This window comes from Kogia breviceps, chromosome 9 (assembly GCF_026419965.1).
Source record: "Kogia breviceps isolate mKogBre1 chromosome 9, mKogBre1 haplotype 1, whole genome shotgun sequence".
In the NCBI taxonomy this organism is placed as follows: domain Eukaryota; kingdom Metazoa; phylum Chordata; class Mammalia; order Artiodactyla; family Physeteridae; genus Kogia; species Kogia breviceps.
Genome location: NC_081318.1, coordinates 113835115 through 113860664, shown reverse-complemented (window position 1 = coordinate 113860664; position 25550 = coordinate 113835115). Strand labels below are relative to the sequence as shown.

At 53.2% G+C, this 25550-nt stretch overlaps 1 protein-coding gene across 13 annotated transcripts in view; it reads right to left on the bottom strand.

Annotated features, from left to right (window-relative positions):
• TNS3 (tensin 3) overlaps window positions 1-25550 on the bottom strand; it is a 225516-nt gene that overhangs the window by 36549 nt on the left and 163417 nt on the right. For all 13 annotated transcript variants that reach the window (XM_067042998.1, XM_067042995.1, XM_059073549.2 and 10 more), the window contains 3 exons: window positions 19942-20105; window positions 18804-18930; window positions 18632-18715 (listed from right to left, as the gene is read on the bottom strand). In XM_067042998.1, coding sequence (XP_066899099.1) covers window positions 18632-18715; window positions 18804-18930; window positions 19942-20105 — 375 coding nt within the window. The remainder of the gene's footprint in view (window positions 1-18631; window positions 18716-18803; window positions 18931-19941; window positions 20106-25550) is intronic.

Genomic DNA, 25550 nt, shown 5'->3' with positions numbered 1-25550 from the left:
ATCCTACCTGGCTTTCATTTACCTGGTCTGCCTGGTCCCCACCCACCTTTTCCATTGAGACTTCTACGTGCCCTCCCTGCGGCTAAGCCCTCTCAGATATCAGAGAACACTGCTCCAGGCCCAAAGTTCCCTGGTATTTAGTGGCAGAATTGGAAGCTGAACTGGCTCCCTGAATTCCACTTCGCCCAGTGCCCTTAAACTTCCATCTGCAGGAGAAAGTGGGCGATGGCCCTAGAGGAGGAGACAGGGGTGCAGTCTGGGAAAGGAGGTCTTCTGGACCCCAGCTCCTCTGTAAACTGGGACTCAGTTGCCCTTAAGTCACAAGAGAATGCCTGGAATAAAGACTGTCTCAGGGGCCTTCTGCAGTGAGGTGGACCAACGCTGGACGCGCCACTCACGGCTGAACGCCAGCTTCCATGTCACTTAACACCCTCCAGCCACACACACAAAACCACCAGCTCCATCCAACCTGATTGCAACTCACCGGAGCGGCTTTATGCCTTTGGATGTTATTTTACTGTTTTCTTAGAGTACAGGGAGGGGAAACTGAAGGGTAGGAGAGAAAAAAGACAACGTAGGCAACAGTCAGGACAATGGTCCGTAAGCACTTCTTAATGTGTAAACTGCTTGCCTAGAGTTTATGCAGATCGTCAAACCCAAGTCCTACTTTCTTCACGCTTTCAGAGCAATGCTGCGGTGGCTACAGGTGCAGATCTGAATGTCCACGACTTGTAAATCACAGATTTCTCAAAGATGTTTTAAAATCCTGCTTATATCATACATATCAACATTCTTTACAAAGAGAACAATAATGGAAATCAGAATAATAGCTGCTTTTTGCTGAGTACCTACTACTACACGCCAGGCACTGTGCTAAGCCATATGCAGCCATCGTCTGATTTACCCTCATTAAAAGGTTTCCATGTGCAGATCTTCTACCCCAATCTTACGGACGTGGAAAGAGAGATGCTAAAAGGTGAGGTTAAGAAAATTGTTCAAAGGCAGTCAACTCATCTCTATGACTGGGAAGCTGTGTTCTTTCCACAAGACACCCTTGCCCCCCGTAAGGGAGATCTCAAAGTCCGTGGCCTGAATGTAATAGAATAACCCTGTCCTAAAAAAGGTCACTGCCTTTTCCCTCCAAATACAGCATAACACTACCTCGGAGGAGGCTGCTGTGCGAGTTCCCGCGTGCGCGTGCGTGCGGAGAAGGCTCGGGGCCTTTGGGAGTAGCCTGCAGCCCTGGGACCGCAGCTCCCGCTTAGAAAGAGCGTCTGTAGGAAGCGCCGCCAGAAGCCGGCTCCTGGGATCCTACCAGCCACCGTCACCAACAGAGGAAGAGAAAGATCTCTCCCTCCTGATAGAAACGGACCAAAAACTCTCTTAAATTCACCTTTGGAGTTGGAAAAATATTTCCATCCTAACCAGATAATTTGTAACATATTGATATACATATGGAACTCATGGAAAACTATTATCGTGTATATACTGCATTAAAATGTCAGGAAACATCTGAACAGACATTATCATCATCCATTCGGCTGCGGAGAAACCTCCCAGTCCTAGAAGGGAGAACTTACAGGACTTTCAGGCTGGAAAAAGTGAGTGGCCTGGGCTTGCCGTTCTTAGAGGGAGTGCTCCTCTGTCTCCCTCTTGATCACCCTCAACCTGCCAGCTGAGACACACAGTGCCGTGTCAGCCCAGGGTCAGCAGAATGCTGAACACCAGCGGCACCCGCGGGCACAGATGCCCCAGGGTGGCCACTCTGAGCCAGGCACGTGCCACCCTCAGCGGCTGGGCCCATGGTGCTGGCCTGGCTCACCTCGGACGTTTCACAGGTAAGACGCACAGACGGACCCAGACACTCTACCGTCTGGAAGCTCTGCTAATACGGTGGACAGGTTATTTCAGTGACCGTGTGTGTCTTGTTTCACAGTCACGGACTCTAAAACCCTCCCCGATGGCTCCGAGAGCCGGTAAGACAGCGGTCAGACTCATTTTGAAACGCCAGCTTTGCTCCTCGGGCGGGCTCGCTGCATTTAGTAAAAGCACTGCTTCGCCTAAGGAGCAGGGGCGCCTGGGCACAGCCTCGGGGCCCTCTGTCCTCGGGGCCCTCTGTCCTCGGGGCCCTCTGTCCTCGGGGCCCTCTGTCCTCGGGGCCCTCTGTCCTCGGGGCAGCCCGAGATCCCTCGCGGGCTCTGGGGGTGGACGGACGGCCCTGGAACCAGGCCGGCGGGCTTTCTCGGTTTCAGCAAAAGAATGTGCTGTGCTGGGCAGCAGCCCCGGCTCTGGAAAGCCGCACATCTGTACACCGGGCTTTCCTCTGCCCCAGCGAGTCTCGGCAAAGACAAAGCATGGCTTTCTCCTGGAAGGAGGAGCCCTCCAGGCTCCGGGGCTGGGGCGCTTTGTCCCACAGCCTTCGGACCTGAGGGCTGTCCTCAAGTGACAGGAGACACTGGGAAGAGTCACCCTCCTCCCAGGTCCGGGTCTCCCCTGCTTCCTGGCCCTGGGACTCTGCTTCTCACCTCCTCCCACTACACCCCCCACCCCGTCCCCTCCCCACCACCAGCCCAGAGATCAGGTTTCAGCATCGCCCCGGAGACGTGGCCAGAGGCCGCGGAGGAGAGCCGGGGCTGAGCGCCCGCGCTTACCTGGGCGCCTTGGGGCGCTGGTCAGTCCACAGACGGCCCGGGAGGTAAGGGGCCGGGCGGAAGGCGCTCCCAGGGCTGTCCCCAGCGGCGTCCCCCACCCACCGGGGCAGGGCGACTCCGGGTTCCGGTGTCCCGGGGGGATCGGGGCGGGACGCGGGACGGCCGCCTCTGAGGAGGCCCATTCAGAGGGCGGCAGGGAAAGAGCCCGTCCGGGGAAAGAGTCCGGGCTTGCTGGGCGGCCGCTGGCCGTCGCGGGCAGCCTGCCCACCGAGCGCGTCCAAACGGCAGCGGCCCCGCCTCGCTCTGCGCCGCCGTTTGCTTCCTCTTCATTTCTTTCCCCCTTTCCCCTTTCCCTGCCTTTAATCTCTTGCAAACTCCCGGCCGAAACCCCCCGCAGCTTAGTTTCAGCCCCAGGCCCAGCGCTACCCAAGGGACAAGCAGCTTGCGCGCAGGCGTTGGGCTGGAGACTCCGGGGGGTCGCCGGCGCCCCCAAACCGCCCCCTCAAGCGGGCCTCCTGTCCAGGATCTGCGCCTCAAGAGGCATCCCCCCCAAAGGCAGACCTGCTCCCCCGGGATCCGATGCTCACAAAAGAGAAGCTTCCGCGACCACCGGAGTCCCTGGTCAGCTCCGCACCCCACCCCTGCCAGCCAGGGCCCACGTCCCGTCCCTCCCCTCCGGGGTAGGGGCATTGACTCTCCTCCGCCCCAGTCCCCGGCCCCATGGCCTTCACTCCATCCCCTGCCCAGGGCAGCCTGGGGGACCTTCCTCTCGTCAGAAGCTGCAGGTTTTCTTCCTGGCCGCAGCGGCTCCCACGCCCTACCACTCCCAGTTTGCAGAGTCTCTTTTCTAACCACGTAGCCCGTCTCACCTGGCTGGTAGCTTAGTCCGCCAACAGGCTGCTGGTAGGTCTAAACACATTCTATCCCTTTCTTCCCTCTTCTCTGCTCATGTTCTCTGAAAGGCCAGCCCCACCGTCCACCAATCTGGTAGACTCCTATATACTCTTCAAAGCCCGTTTCAAGTGATCCCACATTTTCATAAGACTTGGGACACTATCCCCCTCATTCAGGTAAATCCACGCTCTGTCCCTCGTGACCTGAGATCTGACAGCAACAAGTCCACAGAGCAGAGTAGAGAGGCTCTGTCTGTCCCGTGTGGCTTTTGAGGCCGAAGCTCCAGGCGGTAGATACGTGCATTACTAGGTTTACACGCACCAAGCGCAGCAGGGAGTGGGCCCTCGCCCCTTTGCCTCTCCTGCCTTTCGGGCTGGGCACAGTCCCCCCCTCATCCGTTAAATCCTAGTGCTGACGCCACAGACCCTAAAGTCCTCCCTGGAAGAGAGAGGGTCCCACATCCCTCCTGGGATGCTCCTTTCCTGCTCATGGGCTGGCACTGGCGCTGCCTTCAGCACACCACGATGGGACCAGGCGCCCGCAAGCAGGCTTCCGGAACGCGCTCCAACCACACTGTGCGGAGTCACACCTGCCCAGCCCTGGTGTGACCCTCTGACACACTCATGAACCCTGTGAAAGTTGACAGGTACGTGCCTCTCACCAGGAGAGACAGGCATGCCGGGAACCTTCAGGCCACCTCTCTGAGTTACAGGCCAAGAAGATCCCAAGGACCCTCTGCCCCACAGGTCCGAGCAGGGCACATCCTCTGGCTTGTTTATGTGCCTGCAGGGCAGTGGCTCCTGCACAGGATCTGTAGGAAATGCCTGACCACAGCCCAGGGCAGGCTCAGCCAGCGGATGGCCCACGGCTGCTCCCTGAACAGGGAGGAAGGCGGCCGTCTGGCAGCCAGGCCCAGGAAGGACAGTGCTGCAGCAGCGCTCCCCAGGGTGGGTCCCTCCCTCGGTGCCAGTGGACTCTGTGGGCCTGTTAAGTCCGGGCCAGCCCATGGCTGGGTGGAGGGGAAGAATGCCGCCTCTGTGCTGCGGCATCTGTGACCAGGACGACGCTGGTGAGGATTTACAGACACTTGAGAACCTTCTGGAGATCTGTCTGCCCCTTTTCCCCCTCTCTTATGCTTAGCTGGAGCAACAGGGACTGAGATTTCGTGCTTGTGCTGCAAGTGGCGGCAATTCTGATGGAAAGTCACATTCGGAAAAGCCTTCCCCTAAAACTATGCTGCCCCTACCTAGCACCTAGGGTCTGGGTCAGCGGGAGGTGGGTACCCACGGGTGCTCACACCTGCGAGGTCACCCACTCACCCCTAGTGGAATCACGGCTCGAGTGCAGACACAGACTGTCTATTGTCGGCAATGCCAACCCTCCCCTGCACACGTCGTGCTGGCCACCGAGCCATCGACCCCTGCCGCCCTCCTCCACACTCCTAGAAGCTGTGTGCCCGCTTCCCTTTAAGTAAAAGGCGTCTCTCTCTCCTACTCACTCACTTATTTACTCACTCACGAGAAAACAACACAAACTTTTATCCCGAACCTTATCTATGTTAGATGCCGGGGCGCACTGACGAGCAAAACACAGACAGACGATACTTTGGAAGCTGCAGAGGGAGGGGGACATGACCCCAATCCGGGCCCCCGTTTCCTGCAGGCTGGGTCCTTACGGAGCCCACCCCACTGGGAGGCACATCCCAGGGCGGGTGAGAGCCGGGCGGGCTGTCCCAGGGTCGCTGGGACTCGCTCCACCGTGACGGGGGGCGCTGGCCGGCCCTCCGACGCTGCACACACAGTCACGGCCGGTGAAACGCTGCTGGGGAGGGAAGGGGCAGGGAGCAACTACGGGGCCCGTGGGCGAGGCCTGGGCTGCCGCGAGAGGAGCAAGATGGGAGGGCAGAGAGAGAGGCGACGCGAGTTCCTCTTCCGGGGGAACACTCAGAAAGCCCTAGCCTTCTGGGATGTGAGAGAGAGGGCAGAGAACCGTGAGGCGAGCCAAGGACGCTGAAGTGATGCCTAAGGCACCTGGAAGGGCACGGGAAAGGCCAGCGGGGTCCCCCTCCACAGCCCCGCTCGTGCCTACAGAGGGGCGTGTGCCGTCCAAAGGCGCCAGCCCCTGCCGGGCCTGCGGGCCTGCCACGTCCTCACGGGGTGGGGGGCGTGCTGTCACCTCTCGGCACTCCGTCCTGCCCAGCGCTCACTCGATGACACGGAATCCAGGGCTGCTGCTCCATCCAACAATGGGGTGTCTGCAGGGTCTCCCTTAGGACTCGGGACGTGACACAGCAAAGGAAGTTCAGAAGCCTTACGAGGAAGCTGCTTCAGAGAAAGGGGGCCATGCAGACAAACTGGGGGCGTCTCCCGTGTACACAGGAGGGGAGGGCGGGGACCACCGAGAGGAGGTTCCCGGGGACCTGAACGTCTTCAGCACAGGCTCTGCCCTAGTAAAACAGAACGAGGAGGGATCTTAGAAAGGCCCCGAATGATCAGTACATCAGACAGGGATCTTCAGGGCCACTCTGACACCCTCCTGCTGCTTTCCCAGAGATTACCTGCCCGCCAGCACCCAGGGAGGCACTGCTCTGGGCTTCGTAAGGTCCAATTCAATGGTCTGCTTCTGCGGAGAAGAAATTAAAGACAAACCCAAAAAGCCATCCCCCAGGACCTCAGTTATACACTGCCTTCACAGCGGCCCAACTCACGCTCCTCCAGGAAATCTAACTGTAACATCACACGGTCCGTCTGTCCCAGTGCGTGACCCACGGAGACCGGAGCACACACGACATTCACCCCAAGATGCCCAGCAAGTGCATGCCGGGCCCTGGAGCCTAGGAAAGGTTTTCCTTTTTGTCAAACTATGGGATTCTCATATTCCCCTGGCTTTTGTGTTTTCTATAAACTTGCTCTTTCTCTACATAGGCACATATGTAAGTGCACGGCACGTGGTAAGAGCTCAAAAAGCAATGAATCCCTCAGTCAAGGCATAACTGTGACTATATACATCCAAGGTGCATCCGAGTGCTGTGCAATATGCATATGCAAAAACATACTAGCACGTGACAGGATTTCAATCACACACAAAGCTTCTTTACCTCATCACGGTGGTTTGGCCGGTGCCCCTCTCTGTCAAGGAGGCACCCTGATTTGGGGGCACCAGGTTCCAAAGGCACTGAGCCGGGTGGACCACAGCCAGTAACAAAGGGTGAGAGGCAGATGGCAGGTTTAAATCTTCACCCTTCTCAGGTCTCATAAAATCCAAAATCTTCCCAAGTGTATCCAGCAGAACGTGGAGTTTTCCCCAGGACTGGCAGCCTGAGGTGACAAGAGTCACAGACACATTTACCTCACTCACACCATGCTAGGAATCCGCGCAGGGCAGGGGAGCGCCTTTGTAAGGAAAGGAAGAACTGCAAGCGGTATTGGCTGGATGCTTCCAGTAAGAAAACACCTCAACTGTTACGGGCCAGGGCCGCACGTGCATTTTCTTTCAAGTCATTCCCAGTTCTCAGAGGCGTCCTATCCCCGTTCAGAGGAGAGGTGAAAACACACAGGGCCCGAGTGGTGGCTGGCTCTGCAGGTGGATTCTGGAGCCCACACCCACGGCTGCCAGAGGATCCCCAGCCGGCAGCCCGCTCCAGGGCCGAGACCCACCCACGTCTCCGATCCTGCGGCAGAGCACAATTTTGATGGACAATGAGGCTTTGGAAATGCTTTAATGACCAAGTGCGTTTGGAATTTAAAAACTATATTGCAAGACACGTTTCTGGTACATCCTCACATACCTTATCACATACACATCAATGTACATTTGGTACATTATCATACATATATGAGCTGAAATCTACCTTCATTTCTAAGAGGTGACACCATGCACAGTACCGCTATTATTATGTTTGCTTAAGCTGAAAAAATGTCTTAAGAGGTCTGCAACTTGTGCAGGAGCTGTATAATGGTGACGGTGGGCCCACATGTGTCTGTCACCAAGTCTAGGGCCTGGTCCCCGGTCACTGGCCTGCGGGGCTCAGAATCAGGACAGCAGCAAAAACCCCATTGGAAGCACATCAGAATAACTTTTTACACGCTGAGATTCGAGAACAGTCCACCAGAGGAGGGATGAAATGAGCTGATAAACAAATTTAGAGGGACTTCCCCGGTGGCTCAGTGGTTAGGAGTCCGCCTGCCAATGCAGGGGACACGGGTTCGAGCCCTGGTCCGGGAAGATCCCACATGCCACGGAGCGGCTGGGCCTGTGCACCACAACTGCCGAGCCTGCGCTCTAGAGCCCGCGAGCCACAACTACTGAGCCCGCAGGCCACAACTACTGAAGCCCACGCGCCTAGAGCCCGTGCTCCACAACAGGAGAAGCCATCGCACTGAGAAGCCCAGGCACCACAACGAAGACCCAATGCAGCCAAAAATTTTAAAAAATAAAAATAAAAAATTTAGAGAAACAAAGATGCCTTTAAACTCAAAGCACGCAGACAAAAGACGGCATTCAACATGGTTGGGAAATCATCGGCTCACGTGGGGACACTTCCAAGCCGGCCTGTGTGCTGGATGAGGTGTCAGTACAGAATGCCAACAGCCTGTATGTTCTCAGCTTCATTCCAGTCGAGTGAATGAGTGCTCTCGTCTCTGCAGCCTGCAGTTACTGCACACGCACAGGCCAGCACTGCACACTGACCTCCAGCAGCCCAACACTGATGTTTCTTTGTAAGTATATTTTGAAGCTGTCAATCTTCCTGTTTTCCATTTTCTAAATCGGGGGCAGCAATGGGGGCAGCAATAGTTGCTAAGCATGACCTTCACACGGGCTCACATTCACCAGCAGGCGTCCTTTTGCACAAATCGGAGTGCAAAGTGTATCCCATGTGGACACAGATGTGGATATTCCTATACGTGGTTATATACACGTATGTACCTAAATATAAACATGTTATAAATACATATATAAATGTATGAGCTTTTTAGGTTCTGCAAAAGTCAAAGTAATCAGGGACGTCTATAAATGTCACCCATGTTCACATTCAGTACATGCTTTTATTCCTATTATAAACAGTCTCATTAGGTTTGTAAAATTTCAAAAGAAAACTGAGCTGGGTACAGGCGGAAAGGGGAGGTCTGGTAGAAACATTTCACAATCTGTCAAGCTTTGAAGAAGGACAACTTTTTTTTTTTTTTAAACAGAAATAAAGCATTGCCCCAAAGTAACCTCTCTCTTTCCCTCTCTCTCTCCCCCTCTCTCTCAACAAGACTTTCCTGGACATTCCTTTTCTTCCTCCCTCTGGCAAACATCCCCCACTTTTACCCTTTGAAGCCAACTCCAAGAGGTCGCCAGAGCACTAAGCGAACCCTGCACCCCTCAGGCCAGGGCCTCCTTCCTGCCAGTTCAGAGTAGCCCTGGGTCAGAGCTCCTCCTCCACCTTCAAGTCACCGCCCACAGCCCCAGGCAGGGCCCTGAAAACACGAGCCCTTCTCTCCAGAACAAGGGTCTATGAACCAGAAGCCGCAAACTGTATAAAGGCCTTCTCGTTCAGTGCACTAACGTTAACCGTTAATGGTGCTCAATGAAGCCAAAAGTCCCCAAATGTTCCCTAAATCCCACTTGTAAAACCGTCAGGTGAAGACAACTTTCTGGAACTAAATAAAGATGACGGTCCTCCATGCCATGAACTGTTCATTTCAAATCGTTCACTTGACCTTATGCGAATTTTACCTCTATTTTAAAAAGAATCTCTCATGGATTAGTTGGAAGCTGAGATATGCCAGAAACAAATTTTTAATGAAACCCTTCTTCATATTTTTTTCCCATTTATTTTGAAGATACCATCAAGACTCCTTAGCCTTTCAGCTACGAAATGACAGAGGAATTTACATCTTGGACTTCACAACTGTCTCTCTTTTGCCTTCATGAGGATTGAGATTAAATAACTCCCTAAACTCTTACTAATATTTTTGCTTTCAAGAAACACATTTCCTTCTGAGGCTCTAAAACGTTCTGCACCCAATTCGGTGTTGGGGGTGGTTCCCCACACCAACAAGCAAGGCTCCGACACCAGCTGGGGGTCCTACAATTGAACTCAACTCTACCTGGAGACAGCGTCAGAGCCCACAGGCTAAGGGTTCCGTCCTACAGGACTGCCCTCCCTTCAGACCAACCAGCTACATAGATGGGAGGTGCTCACGACCCCTTCCTCAGGTTCCAAGGATTTGCTAGAGTGGCTCAGAGAACTCAGGGAAACATTTTACTCACTAGATCAACAGTTTATTATACGAGGCTATAACTCAGAAACAGCCAGATGCACAGGACAAGCCATGGGGAAGGGCATGGCACTTTCACGCTCTCTCCAGGCAACCCGCTCTCCCCGAATCTCCACGTGGTCACCAGCGGGGAAGCTGCCTGAACCCTGTCCTCTTGGGTTTTTCTGGAGGCTTCATTATGTAGGCAGGATTGACTAAATCATTGGCCACTGGCGACTGATTCAACTGCCAGCCCCTCTCCCCTCCCTGGAGGTCAGCGGGGTGGGACCGAGAGTTCCAACCCTCTAATCGCAAGGTTGGTTCCCCTGGCAACCTGCCCTCCAACCTTTCCCAAAGTCACGTCATTAACATGACAAACGTCGTTACGCTCCGATCACTTAAGAAATGCCAAAGGCTTTAGGAGCTTGGTGCCAGAAATAAGGAAAACGCAATGTATATTTCTTTTTATAACTAACAGTATCACAGACTCACATCTGGCATTTCTAAGCATGGTGGCCCCGGAGACCTGTGTTTCCCGGGGTGGCATGTAGGCTGTGTCAGGGATGCACTGAACATACAGTCCCGAGGGCGGCCGTTCCAGGCTCCTCCTTGAGGGTCCCAGGTGGGTAGAACTTGCTCGTCTCTCCTGGAACCAGCCGCCCTGCCATCTCCTGCTACCCGTCCCCAGTCCTTCAAGTTACGGCCTCCTCTTCTAGTTACAACACACTGCTAGGAGAATTCACTAGTATGTGAATTCCTATTTAAGTATTCATTATTTGAGTAAATATTTAAATGTCCCTCACTCTCCTGGGGCAGGCACCGTAATTTAAAAGAGGAGCTCGCCAGGCCCAGGCCCAGGCATCAGGAGCACATGCTGGGGAAGGGCAGGCTACTCTGGGCTCTGGTCCACCAACCTCAGCTTGCATTTTTTTTGCGGTACGCGGGCCTCTCACTGTTGTGGCCTCTCCCGTTGCGGAGCACAGGCTCCGGATGCGCAGGCTCAGCGGCCACGGCTCACGGGCCCAACCGCTCCGCGGCACGTGGGATCTTCCCGGACCGGGGCACGAACCCGTGTCCCCTGCATCGGCAGGCGGACTCTCAACCGCTGCGCCACCAGGGAAGCCCTCGGCTTGCTTTTTGTTTACTTTGCTTGTTCACTGCAGAGGTGAGGGGTTGGTATGAGGCGCCTGCGGTGGGGTCCAGCCAGGCAGGCTCCCGGGACCCCTGGCACTGGAGTCTGGGGGCTTAAACTAAGTGCTACAGGACCTGGAGGGACACAGAACAGGATGTGTGCTACCCAGAGCAGAGGTCAAGAGCTGCAGACAAAGGTGCACTGCCCAGTTACAGGGGATAACATGGGCCTCTCCTGCGACAAACTCCCTCCCTGAGCAAACTGGAGATAGGGTCCTGGAGCCGCAATCTTGGCCTCTGATGTCTGGCCTCGGAGGGCCCAGTCTTTGGCAAGGATTCTGCTAAGTCATCCCCCCTGCCTGCTCTCTGAATCAAGTTCCTCAACTCCTCCTTGATGTCTAAGCTCTCTGCCCCTCTTCAGCAAGATCCTGTTGGGCCAGTTTGGCGAGAATGTCCCTCTCCTTGCCGTTCCTCTCAGTAACTTTTCATCCCCTGACCCTGTCACTGCTCTTTGGCTGTATTTGCTGCATTAGGATTTGAGTTCAGCTCCTTCCCCTGCTGCAACAGTACCAAATAAAATCTGTCTCCACCACCTTTAACTGGTGTCCTGCTCTGTTTCTCCCCGACATCTGTCTGCCGGTTGTCTGGGAAATAACCTGACACATCTGGGTTTACACTGACTTCGCTGGTACCTAGTTCTGTTTGATGTAATAAGGCACACAGAGGAATTTTATGTAGTTAGTGTTGCACTAACTGCATACTAACTAAAAGAAGCCAGGGCATAACTGACATCATAATATTAATAGCAACAAAATCGGAAATAGTTACAAAGGTCCAAATCCGTTCTGCGAGGATCAGTTGATTTACACCACCTGAACCTCCCACAAATCCAACCCGCCTCCTCCCATCATCTCTGAAACCATCACAGCAGCCAGATCAATGCGCGAAAACAGAAATCTGAGCAGTTGTCTCCCCATCTCAAGACATACCCCCATCTTCTGTGGCTGCAGAGAACAGCTGTGGATTGGCCTCCTCTCACCCCTTCACTGCCCTCCAGACCCTCGTCTCCATCCTGTCCTGGTCTGCAGTACCCTCTGCCACAAGGCCCGCACCTGCTGTTTCTCCATCCCAAATGCCCCCCTCCGTTCACCTAGTTAGCTCCTACTTAACCCTACTCATCCGTCAAACCCCCAGACCTCCTCACCAGGCAAACAACCAATACAAATTGGCAGAGTGCCATCGTCCTGTCCTGGGCTCCTCCCTGGCGTGGGATCACTGGGTCCACCCCTGCTGTACCTACTGCACCTCCAGGAGGGCAGGGCTGGGTCTCTGGGATCACACCAACCCAGCAGAGCACTGCGGAACAGAAGTGCTCAATAAACACAGGCAGACTGCACCCAGGTCCACTCCACACCAAATATTCCTTCATTTTATACTTTAACTTTTCGTTATAGAAAATTCCAAAAAAATACGAAAGTAGACAGAATAGTATGATGAACCTCTGTGAAGACGTCACCAGCTTCAACTACTGTCAACTCCCAGCCAATAAATACTGTTTCAACCACATCCACACCATTTCCCCCAATGGGATTTAAATTAAACTTCTAATGTTGAGATCATGGTACAGTCACACAGGGATCCCCTATACTCTTTATCCAGTTTCCCCCGATGGTAATATCTTACTAAGCTCTACCATGATGGTGATATTCATACAGTCAAGATAGAGAACATTCCCACCCCACAAGGACCCCCCCTACTCCCCCTCCACCATTACCCCCTCCAAACTCCTAGAAAACACTAATATGTTCTCCATTTCTATAATTTTGCCATTTAAAGGATATTATGTAAGTGGAACCATACAGGATGTAAACTCTGGGCAATGGCTTTGCTCTGAAGATTCACCCAGGTGTGGCACCGCTGCTGCACCAACATTCTGGTTCCTTTTCATTGCTGAGCTCTGTTCCATGGTGTGGACGGACTGCAGTCTATTTATCCACCTGCTGAAGAACACCCAGGTTGTTTCCAGTTTGGGGCTATTTAAAGCTGCTGTAAACATTTCTGATCAGGGTTTTGTGTGAGTATAAGTCTATTGCTTTGGGACAAAAACCCAGGAGTGCAACTGCTGAGTCACATGGTGGTTGCATGTTTCGTTTCTTTAAGAAACTGCCAAACTCTTTCCCAGAGGGGCTGCACCATTGTCTGTTCCCACCAGCAATGAGTGAGAGTTCCAGTTTCTCCACGTCCTCACCAGCATTTGGTGCTGTCACTATTTCTAACCTTTCTGACAAGTCCGTAGTGGTAGCTCACTGTGGCTTCAATCTGCATTTCACTGAAGGCTAATGATGCTGAACATCTTGTCATGTGATTATCTGCCACCTGTACATCCTATTTCGTGAAATGTCTCTTCGTATCTTTCACCCATTTTCTAATTGGATTGTTTCTCTACTGCTGAGTATTCACAGTGCAAATATTTACTCCCGGGCTGTAGTTTGTCTTTTTATCCTCTTAACATATTCTTTCCATAGCAAAAATTTTGTTTTAATGAAGTCTAATTTATCAATTTTTCCTTTTATGGATCATGCTTTTGGTACTAATCTAAGAGCCATTGCCCAGCCTGGGCACCAAAGATTTTCTCCTATTTTCTTGGTAAAAGTTTTATAGTTTTCCATTTAAGTTTTTGATCCATTATACATTAATTTTTGTATAAGATGTGAGACTTCGGTTAATGTTCTTTTTTTTTTTTTTTGCCTGTGGGTGCCCACTTGCTCCAGCATTATCTGTTGAAAAGGCCACCTTTCCTTTATTGACTTGTTTTGGCCCCTCTTTCCAAAAAATCAATTGGGCATTATTTGTATGAGTCTATTTGGGGGTTTTCTATTGGTTTCTGTGTCTATCCCTCCACCAACACCACACAGTCTTGGTTACTGTAGCTAGATAATAAATCTGGAAATTAGGCAAATCCATTCTTCCCACTTTATTCTTTCTCAAAATTGTCTTAGCTACTCAAGTTCCTTTGCCTTTCCGTATAAATTTTAGAATTATCTTGTCTACATCTACAAAAAAACCTTGTCAGGAATTTGATAGGAATTGTGTTAAAACTATGCATCAATTTGGGAATAAATGACATCTGTACCAGGTTGAGTTTTCCAACCCATGAACATGTCTCTCCATTTATTTAGATATTCTTTTATTTCTTTCATCAACACTGTGTAGTTTTCAGCATATAAGTCTTGTACATGTTTTGTTAGTTTTACACTTTAGTATTTCACTTCTGATCTATTATAAATGACACCGTATTTTTATTTTTTTATTAACTTTTTTTTTTGATGTGGACTATTTTTAAAGTCTTTATTGATGCTTCTGTTTTTATGTTTTGGTTTTTTGGCCGCGAGGCACGTGGGATCTTAGATCCCTGACCAAGGATCGAAACTGCACCTGCTGCATTGGGAGGCGAAGTCTTATTAACCACTGGACCATCAGGGAAGTCCCGACACCGTATTTTAAATTCAGGTTTCTACATGTTTGTTGCTACCATATAGAAATATAATTGATTTTTGAGTGCTTATCTTATATCCAACAACCTTGCTGAATTCACTTATTTGTTCTGAGAGGTTTTTTAGTAGATTCCTTAGACTTTTCAACATGGACAATCATGACATCTGCCAAAAGGGACAGTTTTATTTCTTCCCTTCCAAACTGTTTATCTTTTATTTCCTTCTCTTGCATGGTGCCCCTGTAGAACTTCCAGCACTATGTGGAATAATAGTGGTGTTAGCTGTAGGGTTTTTGTAGATGCTTTTTGTTAGGTTGAGGAAGTTCCCCTCCGTTCTATTTTGCTGGGGTTTTTAGTCATTAATGGGTGTGAACTTTGTCAAATTCTTCTTTTGCATCTATTGATATCATGTGATTTTTCTTCTTTATCCAGATAATACAGTGGATTGCACTGATGGATTTTCAAATATTGAATCAGTCGTGCATCCCTGGAATAAGTCCCACTTGGCCATGGTGTATACTTCTTTTTACATATTACTGAATTCTATTTGCTTCTATTTGGTTAAGCAGTTTTGTGTCTATGTTCATAATGGATAATTAGTCTTTACTTATCTTTTTTGCTCTTTTTTGATGTTGCCTTTGTCTGGTTTTGGTATCAGGGCAACATTACCTTCAAATAATGAATTGGAATGTGCTCCCTCCTCATCTATTTTTTGAAAGGGATTATGCAGAATTAGTGTTAAGTCTTCATTAAATATTTGGTAGAATTCCCCAGTGAAACCATCTGAGCCTGGAGATTTCTTTTTGGGGAGTTTCATAAATTGCCAATTCAATTGCCTTAATAGTTACAGGGTATTCAAGTGGTCTGTTTCACATTGTTTACAATTTGTGCTTATAATTAAACACTACATACGTTGTCTGTACTATTTCCTTACTGTCCTTTTGGCTTCTACAGGGTCTTCAGCAGTAGCCCTATTTCATTCCTGATATTAGCATATGTGTCTTCCCTCTTTTTTGTCAGTCTTTCGAGAGGTTTGTCAAATTCATTGATCTTTTCAAAGAATCAGCTCTTTGGTTTATTTTCTGCTTCCCTGCTTATAATTGCACTGCTTTCTGCTTATATTTTTTTTAGTGTTTCCATCCTACTGCTTGCCTTGGGTTTATTTTCCTCTTCTTTTCCTAGGTTCTGGAGACAGGAGTTCCAACTATTCATTCATTCAGACTTTTCTTCTTTTCCAACGTATGCATTTAGTTTCATAAATTTTCCTCTCAGTACTGCTTTAGCTCTGTCCCATCACTTCTGAAATGTTTTATTTTCATTGTCTTCAGGTCAACATGTTTTTTGATCTCCCGTAAGAGTTCCTCTTGGACTCATGGGTTATTTGCAAGTTTGTCTTCTCATTTCCAGGTGTCTGGAGATGTTCCTGTTACCTTTCTGCTACTGAATTCTAATTTGATTCTATTATGGTTGGAAAACACACTCTGCATGGTGTCAATTCTTTTTAATCTGCCGAAGACTGTTTTATGGCCCCGGATATGGTCCGCTCGGGGCCACTGGTCCCGAGGCCCGTGGCCAGTCTACCGTCTCTTCTGCACCCCTCAGTCTCCCGAGGCCCGTGGCCAGTCTACCGTCTCTTCTGCACCCCTCAGTCTTCCTGCATTTGTCTTCTATTTGCTGCCCAGCTTTCTCAGTTGTACTTAGCAAGATAAATAAGGAAAAACATGTCTACTCTATCTTCCAGAAAGCCAAAGCCACTTTCCCAATGGTAATTTAAAGCCAACACTCTCATTTATACACAGTTGGTATCCGGCTCAAAGTGATGCAGAACCAGGCATTGGGCGCCTCACAGATGCTACAGCCCTGAAACTGCACGGTGGTCATGAATGAGCTGTTATTGCCTACACTTATAGATGAGGAAACAGGTTCAGAGGTCACCAAGTATACGAGTCCCACTTATTCCACGACTGGACTTAAATCCAGGACCTCCAGGACTTGCCATGTGCTCTTTCAGTACTGACGTTTTGTCACCACCAGTTTAGATGAGGAAAGTGAAAAACAAGCCCTTCCAGCCTGACAATTTGGAATAAAGAGCCCCTGGTTGTGCAGCGAGGCGGACAGGTATGGAATCCTGGCTCTACCACTGCTGGCTGCGAGCTCAGGCAATCTGCTCAGCTTCCGTGTCGATTTCCTCACGTGCAAGTGGGGTAAAGGAACCAAGGCCCCCATAACATGACCGCAAGACTGAAGAAATCCTGTTGTAAAGAAGAGGGGTGAATGTAGTCCCTAAGTGTGAGCCCCCACCATCGCTGTGTCTCAGGGGCCAGCCACCACCCACCCCTCGACTGTGCAGGGCACACGGGGCCCCCAGCCAGTGCTGTGTGTGTCTCTGAGCTCTTCCTGGGCTAACGTCCTCAGGGAGTGCCGAAATGAAAACGTGAAAGACTCGGACGGTGTTCTTAAGAGGAAACGGCTCCCATTTCACATGTTTGCTTTTTGTATTTGAAATCAAAGCCCTACTTCTTCCATGTGGACATCTGCACACCAAAGTTACTTAGACACACTGGCTGCAGAGAAGCCTAATCCACACCGGATGTGCAGGGCCGCACTGTCACACGCGGACATGCTGGCCCGGGCAGCCCACGTCGGTCCCAGGGCCTGATGCTCCAGGCCGGGACGGTCGCCCCACGTCGCACACCGGGCACGCCGACCTCGTTCAGCCCCCAGGCCCTTCTCAAGTTCAGGAAGGGCTCGTGATGCCCAGCGGCCGTAGCGGCCCGCGTTCGGGGCTGCCAGCGACTCTGAAGGCTTTTCTCTGGTCCTTTCTTTCCTCAAGCTTATCATCCACCCTCTACTGCCGTCACCAGCATGTTTCCAATGAACCTGGTCTCGGAGTGCTGGGATCTGACTGAATTCCGTGTCAGAGGGCTGGGTTCTAGCCGGAATCCACTGAATACGTTCAAATTAGCCATTAATCGTGGTCGACTCAGGGAGGAGGGGGCTGTGTGGAAATGGAGGCATGCCCCTCTGCTTCTATCGAAATTATTAAAACAGAGAAGAACAGACACACGGCTTCACGTGTGTGAGTCCGTGCACCACACACACAGGGACACACGCACTTCTCATGCTGTGCTCCCGCATGTACAAACAAAGGCACCAACGCAGCGCACCTTTCTTCTCACCCTTCATTTCAGTTACACCTGCTAAGAAAGACGTGCAGCTTAATTCTATGCTAAAAGCAACCATCTACGGTCCTAAAACCATAAAGGAAATTTTGGAAGAAAAATGGCCCTTCTCTTAAATGACACATGGATCTCGTTTTCTCTGGAAAAAAGAAGGAAAATGGAGCTGTCATCACTACAACGTCCCCTGCCCCGTGCGTAAGAGGAGGGATTTAAACACAATGTCTGCTTCCCCCTCCCCCAAGAGCGCATCTAATGAGCAAGAGTGGGAACCCTCCCTCACTCAGCTTCCCCAGGGCAGAAAAGCAGCCGCATAAGGAATCCACAATTACAGAGAAGAGCGATTTTAAAGTGTGAGTTCAGCTTGAGCTACCTCCCCTCCCCACCTGCCCGGGGCCAGGCCCGTCCTGGACTCGCAAGGCAGGTGGGGAATGTCCATACCAGGAAGGGGTGCTGAGGAACCCACCACCGCTGCGTTAACTCCCTCCCCTCCCTCCCCGGGGCCGGTGCACAGACAAATTCGACCCCGCGAGTATGGCACACGCCCAGGGAGGAAGCAGAGCCGTCCAGAAGCGGCCCCTCGCTGGGGAGATCCAGGATGGCGGCCGAGAACGTAAGGGGCCAGGACAGGTCTGTGTGAGCGGGAGAGGGCAGCCGGGCCACTCAGGGCGGGGAGCTCGCTGCTCTCTGTGGCCCCCACTTCCTCTGAAAAAGGGGAGGGGGGTCGGGGGTTCCAGTTTCTCCTTGCAACTCCAAGTGATGCCACAAGGAGATGAAAAGCACCGACGTTCGGCTGCTGAGCACACCACGACCGTCCGCATCAACGCCTGAAGGCGCTCAGTGAGCAGCAAAGAAAAGTAGAGGCACCCCTGCAGGATGCCGGGCAGAGACTCAACACCATCGCTGAGCCGGCCAGGCTGCACAGCAGTCTCCCCACACCTTCCCCAGCCAGAGCCACGTTTCTGAGATGTGACACACGTGGAAATATTTCTGCACGAGAGGACATCCAGAGCACGGGAAAGGAGGTGGGTTTCTTACCAGGAGCTCCTTTGTACAGACCGCTGGGGCTGCCCACCTGCGGCCCCGATGGGCTGAACGGAGGATAACGTGGGCTTCTTGTCACTGGAAAGAGAAAGCAGGGTGACGAGCTGTCCCCCGCTGCTCCCTGAAGGGGTGGGACTGCACCCTGCGAGCTCTGCTTCTTTCTTACCATATGGCGTTTCTGGAGACACAGGAAATGCTGGTGTGGGAGAGATGGACTCGCTGCCACTGCTGGTTGGAGAGAAGATCCTGCCGTCGATCACACCCAGGTCTGGGGGATACGTGGTGATCACGGCCTGAAATCGGCAAGGGGGTTTGGTCAGGTGAAGGCCGCTTCCGGACAGCTGGGGGCCCCGGGCACCCACTGAGCCAACCCTCGTCTGAGACTGGGGACAGGAGGCAGCCACGGAAAACCGGAAGAAGCTTCAATCACAGTCAAGGTAGAGGGAAGTGTCTTGTGGTCAACATTACACAGCTCATAAGCGGAGTCAGCAGAGAGTTTGTGCAGTGGAGGGAAAGCAAGCCTTAAGTGAAAAAAGCAGGGTAAAAGCATCGTCGCCTGTAGTGTGTTCACAGATACGTAAAATACCCAATGAATTAAACACACAGGCACAGAAAAGAGGCTGGCAGGACACAGCCCAGATATTAACACTGATTCTGTGTGTGTGTGTGTGTGTGTGTGTGTGTGTGTGTGTGTAAGACTCCTGGTGACTTTCTTTTCTTGTCTATTCTGGGTTCCAACTTTTCCACCTTGAAAGTCAATGAAACCCTAATTTCAAAGGGTTCGTCGTTTGGGGGTTTGCCAACCTGTCTTACTTCAATTCTGAATAAAAGCCTTAAGTACGCCTCCCCAAAGATCCTCTGTAGATCTCCCCACGGAGCACACATCCACGCTGACCCACCTCCTTCCTCCCTCCCAGGGACGCCGGGAGGCCTTGGGCTGGGGACCTGGGGTCCTTTGCGATGACTTGTGTCTGCCCTTTGCTGCTGCCATCCGATACCCGTGGAGCTCTGAGACCTCTACCCTCCCGACCCACCCACGTGCTGGGCCCCTCATCCCCATTCTACGGATCAGAACACAGAGGCTCAGATGACCCCGGCGAGTGAGGTGCACGCCCGCACGGCTCTCTCGGGAGGGCGGGGATCCCACCCAGGACCCCGGCCGAGGCACACCTGGGCTCTCCCCAACGCCACCTGCCTGTTCAGGGAGGAACTCCGTTTGCGAGATGGGGGCGGAGGCGGGTGGGGAACTGAACTGGCGATTTGGGACGGGGCTCGGGCCAGGTTCTGGGTGGCGGTGCGTGTACCTCTTTGGCGTTGTCTGAAGAGAGAAAAGGCGCCAGGCTCGGGGCCTGCTCGGCACTGGTGGTCTTTCCCCAGCCGCATCTGGAGAAGGCCGGCTGCCCCCCGGCGTCGTTGTCATACTGTTCGAGGCTCAGCTTCCGGAATCTTCCGCCCAGCGGCTCGTCACCTGTTACGAGAGAGAGACACGTGGGCTGCGGCCGCTTTCGTCATGGAGGAGAGCACCGACCCTCAGTGAAAACTGACTTTAAAAACTTCTCAGAGGCATTCTTTGTATTTTTTCCAGCTCCAGCTCCAGAACTTTTTCATCACCCAAGATGAAACCCCATCCATACCCATCAAGCGTTCACTCCCCATTCCCGACCCCCAGCTCCTGGCAACTACCAATTTGCTTTCCGTCTCTATGGATTTGCCTATTCTGGACGCTTCATGTACATGGAATCACACACTGCACGTCCTTTGGCGTCTGACATCTCTCACCCAGCGTGACCCTCTCGAGGCTCATCCTGTTACTGCGTGAACTGGCCGCTGCCCGTGTCCTGGCTGTCTCTCCCAGCGTCAGCTCCACCAGGCAATCGTGCCTGGCGGGTTCCCCAGGGCCTAGAACAGGGCCCGGCACACAGGAGGTGCTCAGGAAGCATAAGGGACAGAGAAAGGCTGGGACCCAGGATTGAGGCTTCTTTCCCCTCGCTGAGTGAGCAAGAAAGACTCTCGGTGGTGGTCAAGCTTCAAAGAACCCAAGGTGGGCCCCCTGACGGCCGCAGGCCCCGGGACTTAGTCTGAGACCTCTGCCCGCGTAACCCACCTTCCCCTGCTCGGGACATCTGCGGTCAGCTTTGGGGTCGGGGTGCCTGCACCTTGCTTTATGACCACCAAGGAGGTAACAACCACTCAGACAAGAGACACAGAAATCTTTCCTTGAGTCACAAACATAAATACATATCCATTTGCCTATACAAACGGTCACCTTCTTGATATGCTGTCCTGCATCTTTAAAGACAATTTTATCCGTTCTTTGTTACCTCTGTGAATCACCTATTTGTTTCTGCTCAATCCCAGTATACAGGTATGGTGATATCAGAATCGTGAACCTGTACACTTTTTATTTCAAAGTGTCAAAGACACTTTGTGTCTCATAGCTGGTCCACACTGGGTGCTCAGGGGAGCCACGGGGGCTGCTGCACGTGGACATGCAACCGAGGGGCGTCCTCAGACCCACGGGGCAGGGAGGAAGCAGCCCCGGAGGCCCGCAGCTCCCGCGAGCCAGCCTCCTCCTTCGGGAACCGGCTTCTGGGCAGGACCGGGCACCAGGACGGCACCCAGGGCCCCGGGATATGACGAGGCTGGGTGTGACCTACAGCATATGCCAGAGCTGTGTGCGAGCCCTGTCTGCCCGCCCCAGGCGGGGCCAGAGGGGCCTGAAGGGCCACAACACCTGCAGAGCTTCAGGGCCGAGTGAGGACCCTGCACGTGACAGCTTGACTCCTAACAGCGAGGAATCCTGGGGGGTGGGGGGGGGAGAGCTTAATTCAAGCACCAACAGTCGGCATTCACTGTCCCACTGCCCAGGGCAAGAAAGGTCACAGGCCCTCAGCCCTGCTCCGACCAACTAAGACTCACTTTATGGGGGATGGGGGCGGGGGCGGGGGCTGCAACCCATCCGTGGAATCTCACGGCTGGCGGTTTGGGAGACCTGCTGCGGGCTGTTAGGATGGCAATGTTTCTACCGATGACATCCTCTGAAAATGCAGACGTGTTAAGGGTTTCCCCCGCAGTTCAGATTTAAGCTCTGTAATCCCTCTAACTGTGAGGGTCACGACGACACTGCATTTAAAGGTGGGGTTTAAATTACCAACGCACACGTGGCTCACGTGGAGAGACTCTGCCCGCGGCTGTGAACACGCTGTCACGTGAGCACCCGCCCCTGCAAGCCTCGTCCCCTCCCTCAGCAGGGCCTTTCAGAAGCTGCGTGGAATTCAGAGGCTGCCGCATGAAGGGAGCTCCGTCCACAGAGGGAGAACACCGAACAGCTGTGTCCAGTGAGGAGAGGAGGGGGACTCCTTCGAGGGCGCCCCCCCCAAACCCTCCAGCTTCCCAAGGGTCCCTTCCTCGGACAGAGGCCAGCTGGGCACAGCCCTCCGTGTCACACGGGAGGACGTCTGCTCAGTGCCATTCAGCTGGTGACCCAGCGGGCGAGATCTAAACCCGGTCTCCGAGTGGCCGGCCCCTCCCAGAAGAACCCTTCCACCCCTCCGGACATCCTCCCTCCCTCCCTCCGTTTCCAACAGCTGCCCACTAAGACCCGGCCTGGAGGGGCGAGCGGAGAAGGCATTAGGATTGGGAATTTGGATGCTCATGTCCACCCTCACCAGCCGGAGGGTCAGCTGCAGGACATCCTCCAGCCCCCGTTTCATTATGTGAGAAATGAGCACACCGCTTGCCCCCTCTTCTCCCCTGCAGAGAAGAACTGGGGTGAGGATGAAATAAAATGCGTTTCACACGTGCACACTGACACAGCACCGCCGCCACCTCTGGTCCTCTTCCTGCTCCCCCCTCGGGTTCCCGCCGTCCACGAGAGCGGCGCTGCAGGACTGGCCCCCGACTGCCACAGACCTGCCTCTGGATGGGCATCTGGAGACCCCGAGGGAGGGGGGCGCCGGGAGGTGCGAGGGGCCGCAGGGAGAGGCTGGCCCCCCGGAGGATCGGGGCCCGGGCCCGGGCTCGCGTGCTGTCACCTGGGCAACAAAGGTGCAGGGTGGGGACAGAAGGGGCCCGTGCGAGCCTGGCTGCCCTGAGAGCGGGAGCGCCAAAGCCCTCCTCCAAGGCTGCAGGGATTACACAGAGCACGGAGCACCTCATCCACAGAAACGCCCCCACCCGAATCGCGCTCAGCGGTCCTTTAACTGACACCTGCAGCCCATCACAGCCAAGAGATCCAGAGCCGGCGCCGCTCCAAAGCCTTCCTTCCGGACAAGGGATCTGGGGGTGGGAAGACAGCTTCTGTTCGACACGCAGGATAATAAATGGTGTTTTGTGGAAACAACACATTGCCATCACTCCAACGAGCTGTGTAGCACGAAGCCCCAGAAAGGTGCGGAGAGTGTGGGCACGCTCCCTAACTTCAATGCCCCGTGACCTCAGCCCTGACCTTTGAACCAGAGGGTTCCAGGAACTGAGGCCCCATTCTGTGTACGGCCCTGCATATAAAAACCAGCCAGCACAGCCTCGAGGATGTACTGCAAAGGCCCGGCTATAAAAACATGTCCTGGGGTTTTCCCTGCTGGCGCGGTGGTTGAGAGTCCGCCGGCCGATGCGGGGGACGCGGGTTTGTGCCCCGGTCCGGGAGGATTCCACATGCCGCGGGGCGGCTGGGCCCGTGAGCCGTGGCCGCTGAGCCTGCGCGTCCGGAGCCTGTGCTCCGCGACGGGAGAGGCCACAACGGTGAGAGGCCCGCGTACCGCAAAAAAAACCAAAAAACAAAAAAAACATGTCCAGGTGGCACCAGGGCCCAAGAGGGAATATGCAGAACTGAGAAGGGAGTTCCACAGAAGGAAACTTAGGTTGTTTTCTCTTGATTGAAGTCTAGTTTACAATGTTATGTTAATTAGACTTTGAAAACCTCTTTTCACGTTTCCTGTAATAGTCCAGTTTCAGAGTAGCCGGGGAACTCAGCCTGTCATTCTAGCTGATTCGGAGCCACATGCGGCCTCAGTCCTGGGCTCCCTCCAGATGAGGCCCTGACACAGCATCCCTGCGTGGCCCCAGAAATGTCCCTATGGAACACAGGGGTTTGTAACCATTTCTTGACGTTCTCTCTCTCAGGCACAAATGAAGATAACCAATACACTTTTCTTCACTTAAAAACCTCTCCTGTAACGTGTTCTTCGTATCCAATACCACCTCGAGTGCCTTCACTGAAACTAAGTAATAGGGCATGTGGTTCAGCAGTTAGGGCTTTCACTCTTCAATAATCACGGATCAATACTTCACTGCCCCCCGGCCTCCAAGAGTGTGGTCACCGGCGGCCACCGAGGGTCTGTGCCAGGACGGGCCTGGCCAGCATTGAGAGCAGGGGCCGGGGCACGCACACAAGCTCCACAGGGGACCCCGTCTCCAGGCTGTGACCTGCACAGAGCACCGCTCTCCCTGCAGAGTGTGTCTTCCCTTCCCAAAGAGGCAGAGATACAGGCACCACGGTCACCAGAGGCCAGGCCCCTGCAGGCCACGGACCCTGCCCTCCTATCAGACGGCGGTGCAGACAAGAGGGTCCCCAGCACCATCCCGACCCCAGGGGGATGCTCCTGGAGAAACGAGGAGGGGTGCACGATGCAGCCGCGGCGCCGGGATATGCCCGCATGTGCCCACCCCTGCCCGGGAGGAAAGTGGGAAGCAGAGCCAGGCCGCCTCACAGCCAGGCGGTGTGCTGCGTCGTTTCTGCCCACGAGGAAAGTGGGGTCTCGGGTTGAGACCTGCCCTATCCCACACAGCCGGCTACAGACAGGGGTTTGGTGCCCTGCGGAGCTGACCAAAAACCCCCCACTGCACACTCCACTCCCCCAGGGATGCTTGTCCTCGCCCACCAGTGCCAAGCGAGGGGTGGGTCAGCCAGGAGGTGACACTGTCCCCTCCCACTTCAAAAAGCCTGCAGCCGGTGGCCCACAGGCCTGGGAGGCGCGGCCCACCCACACAGACAAGTGGTGCTGTCGGCACCTCAGTGATTGAGAACGGCCAGCAGATGAAGGAAGGGACACCGGCTGAGATCGGGGACCCTTCCTCTGCCCGTGTGCCAAGGGGCAGTTGACGCCCGCTTTGCTTCTCAAACCCTTCTAACCCCTCGAGTGAATTTCAGATTAACAATGGCTTCCTTCCTTACAATCTCTGGAAACGCCCCCTTTGGAATTTGAGTAAAAACACTGGCTGGGGGTGTAGTTCCCAGAGCAGGTGAGCGCAGGGTAGCCTGGACCAAAGGTAGGAGGAGGCAGGTTTTAAAGGCCTTCCTGTCCGAGAATTGTTGGTCTGACGGCGGAAGTGGGTCTGGGCAAAGGGCATCTGACCCCAGGCCCGCTCGGGCAGGCTGCCTCTGCCCAAGCGTGGAGCGGTTCTGCCTCCGCGCCCACCGGACGGTGCGACAGACGTCTCGGGGATGAAATGAGGACAACCGTCACCGTGGAGCCTGGTCCAGGCTCAGGGAGACAATGCAGCAAAAGCCAGTGCAGGACACAAGCCCACAGCAAGAACCAAATGTGACACCTGCAGCCACCAAACACGCCAGTGGAAGATTCATGCAGTCACTGAAAATCCTGTTTGATGGAACGTGAAGGGAGAAAACATGCTAAAACATTACGTGAAAAGAGCAGCGTGGAAAAGTGAGCATGTGGCATTATACCTATGAATTCATTTTGATTTTTAAAAATAAGAAAATGTACCAAAATGTTCACAAGAGGCTCTCTGGGTCGTGGAATACTGGGATCTGGGAATAGTTTTTTAAAAAAATATCTATTAGGTTGGCCAAAAAGTTCGTTTGGGTTTTTCCGTAAGATGTTACGGGAAACCGGAACGAACTTTTTGGCCAACCCAATATATCTTCCAAAGTTTTCACTAATAATAGGTCTTA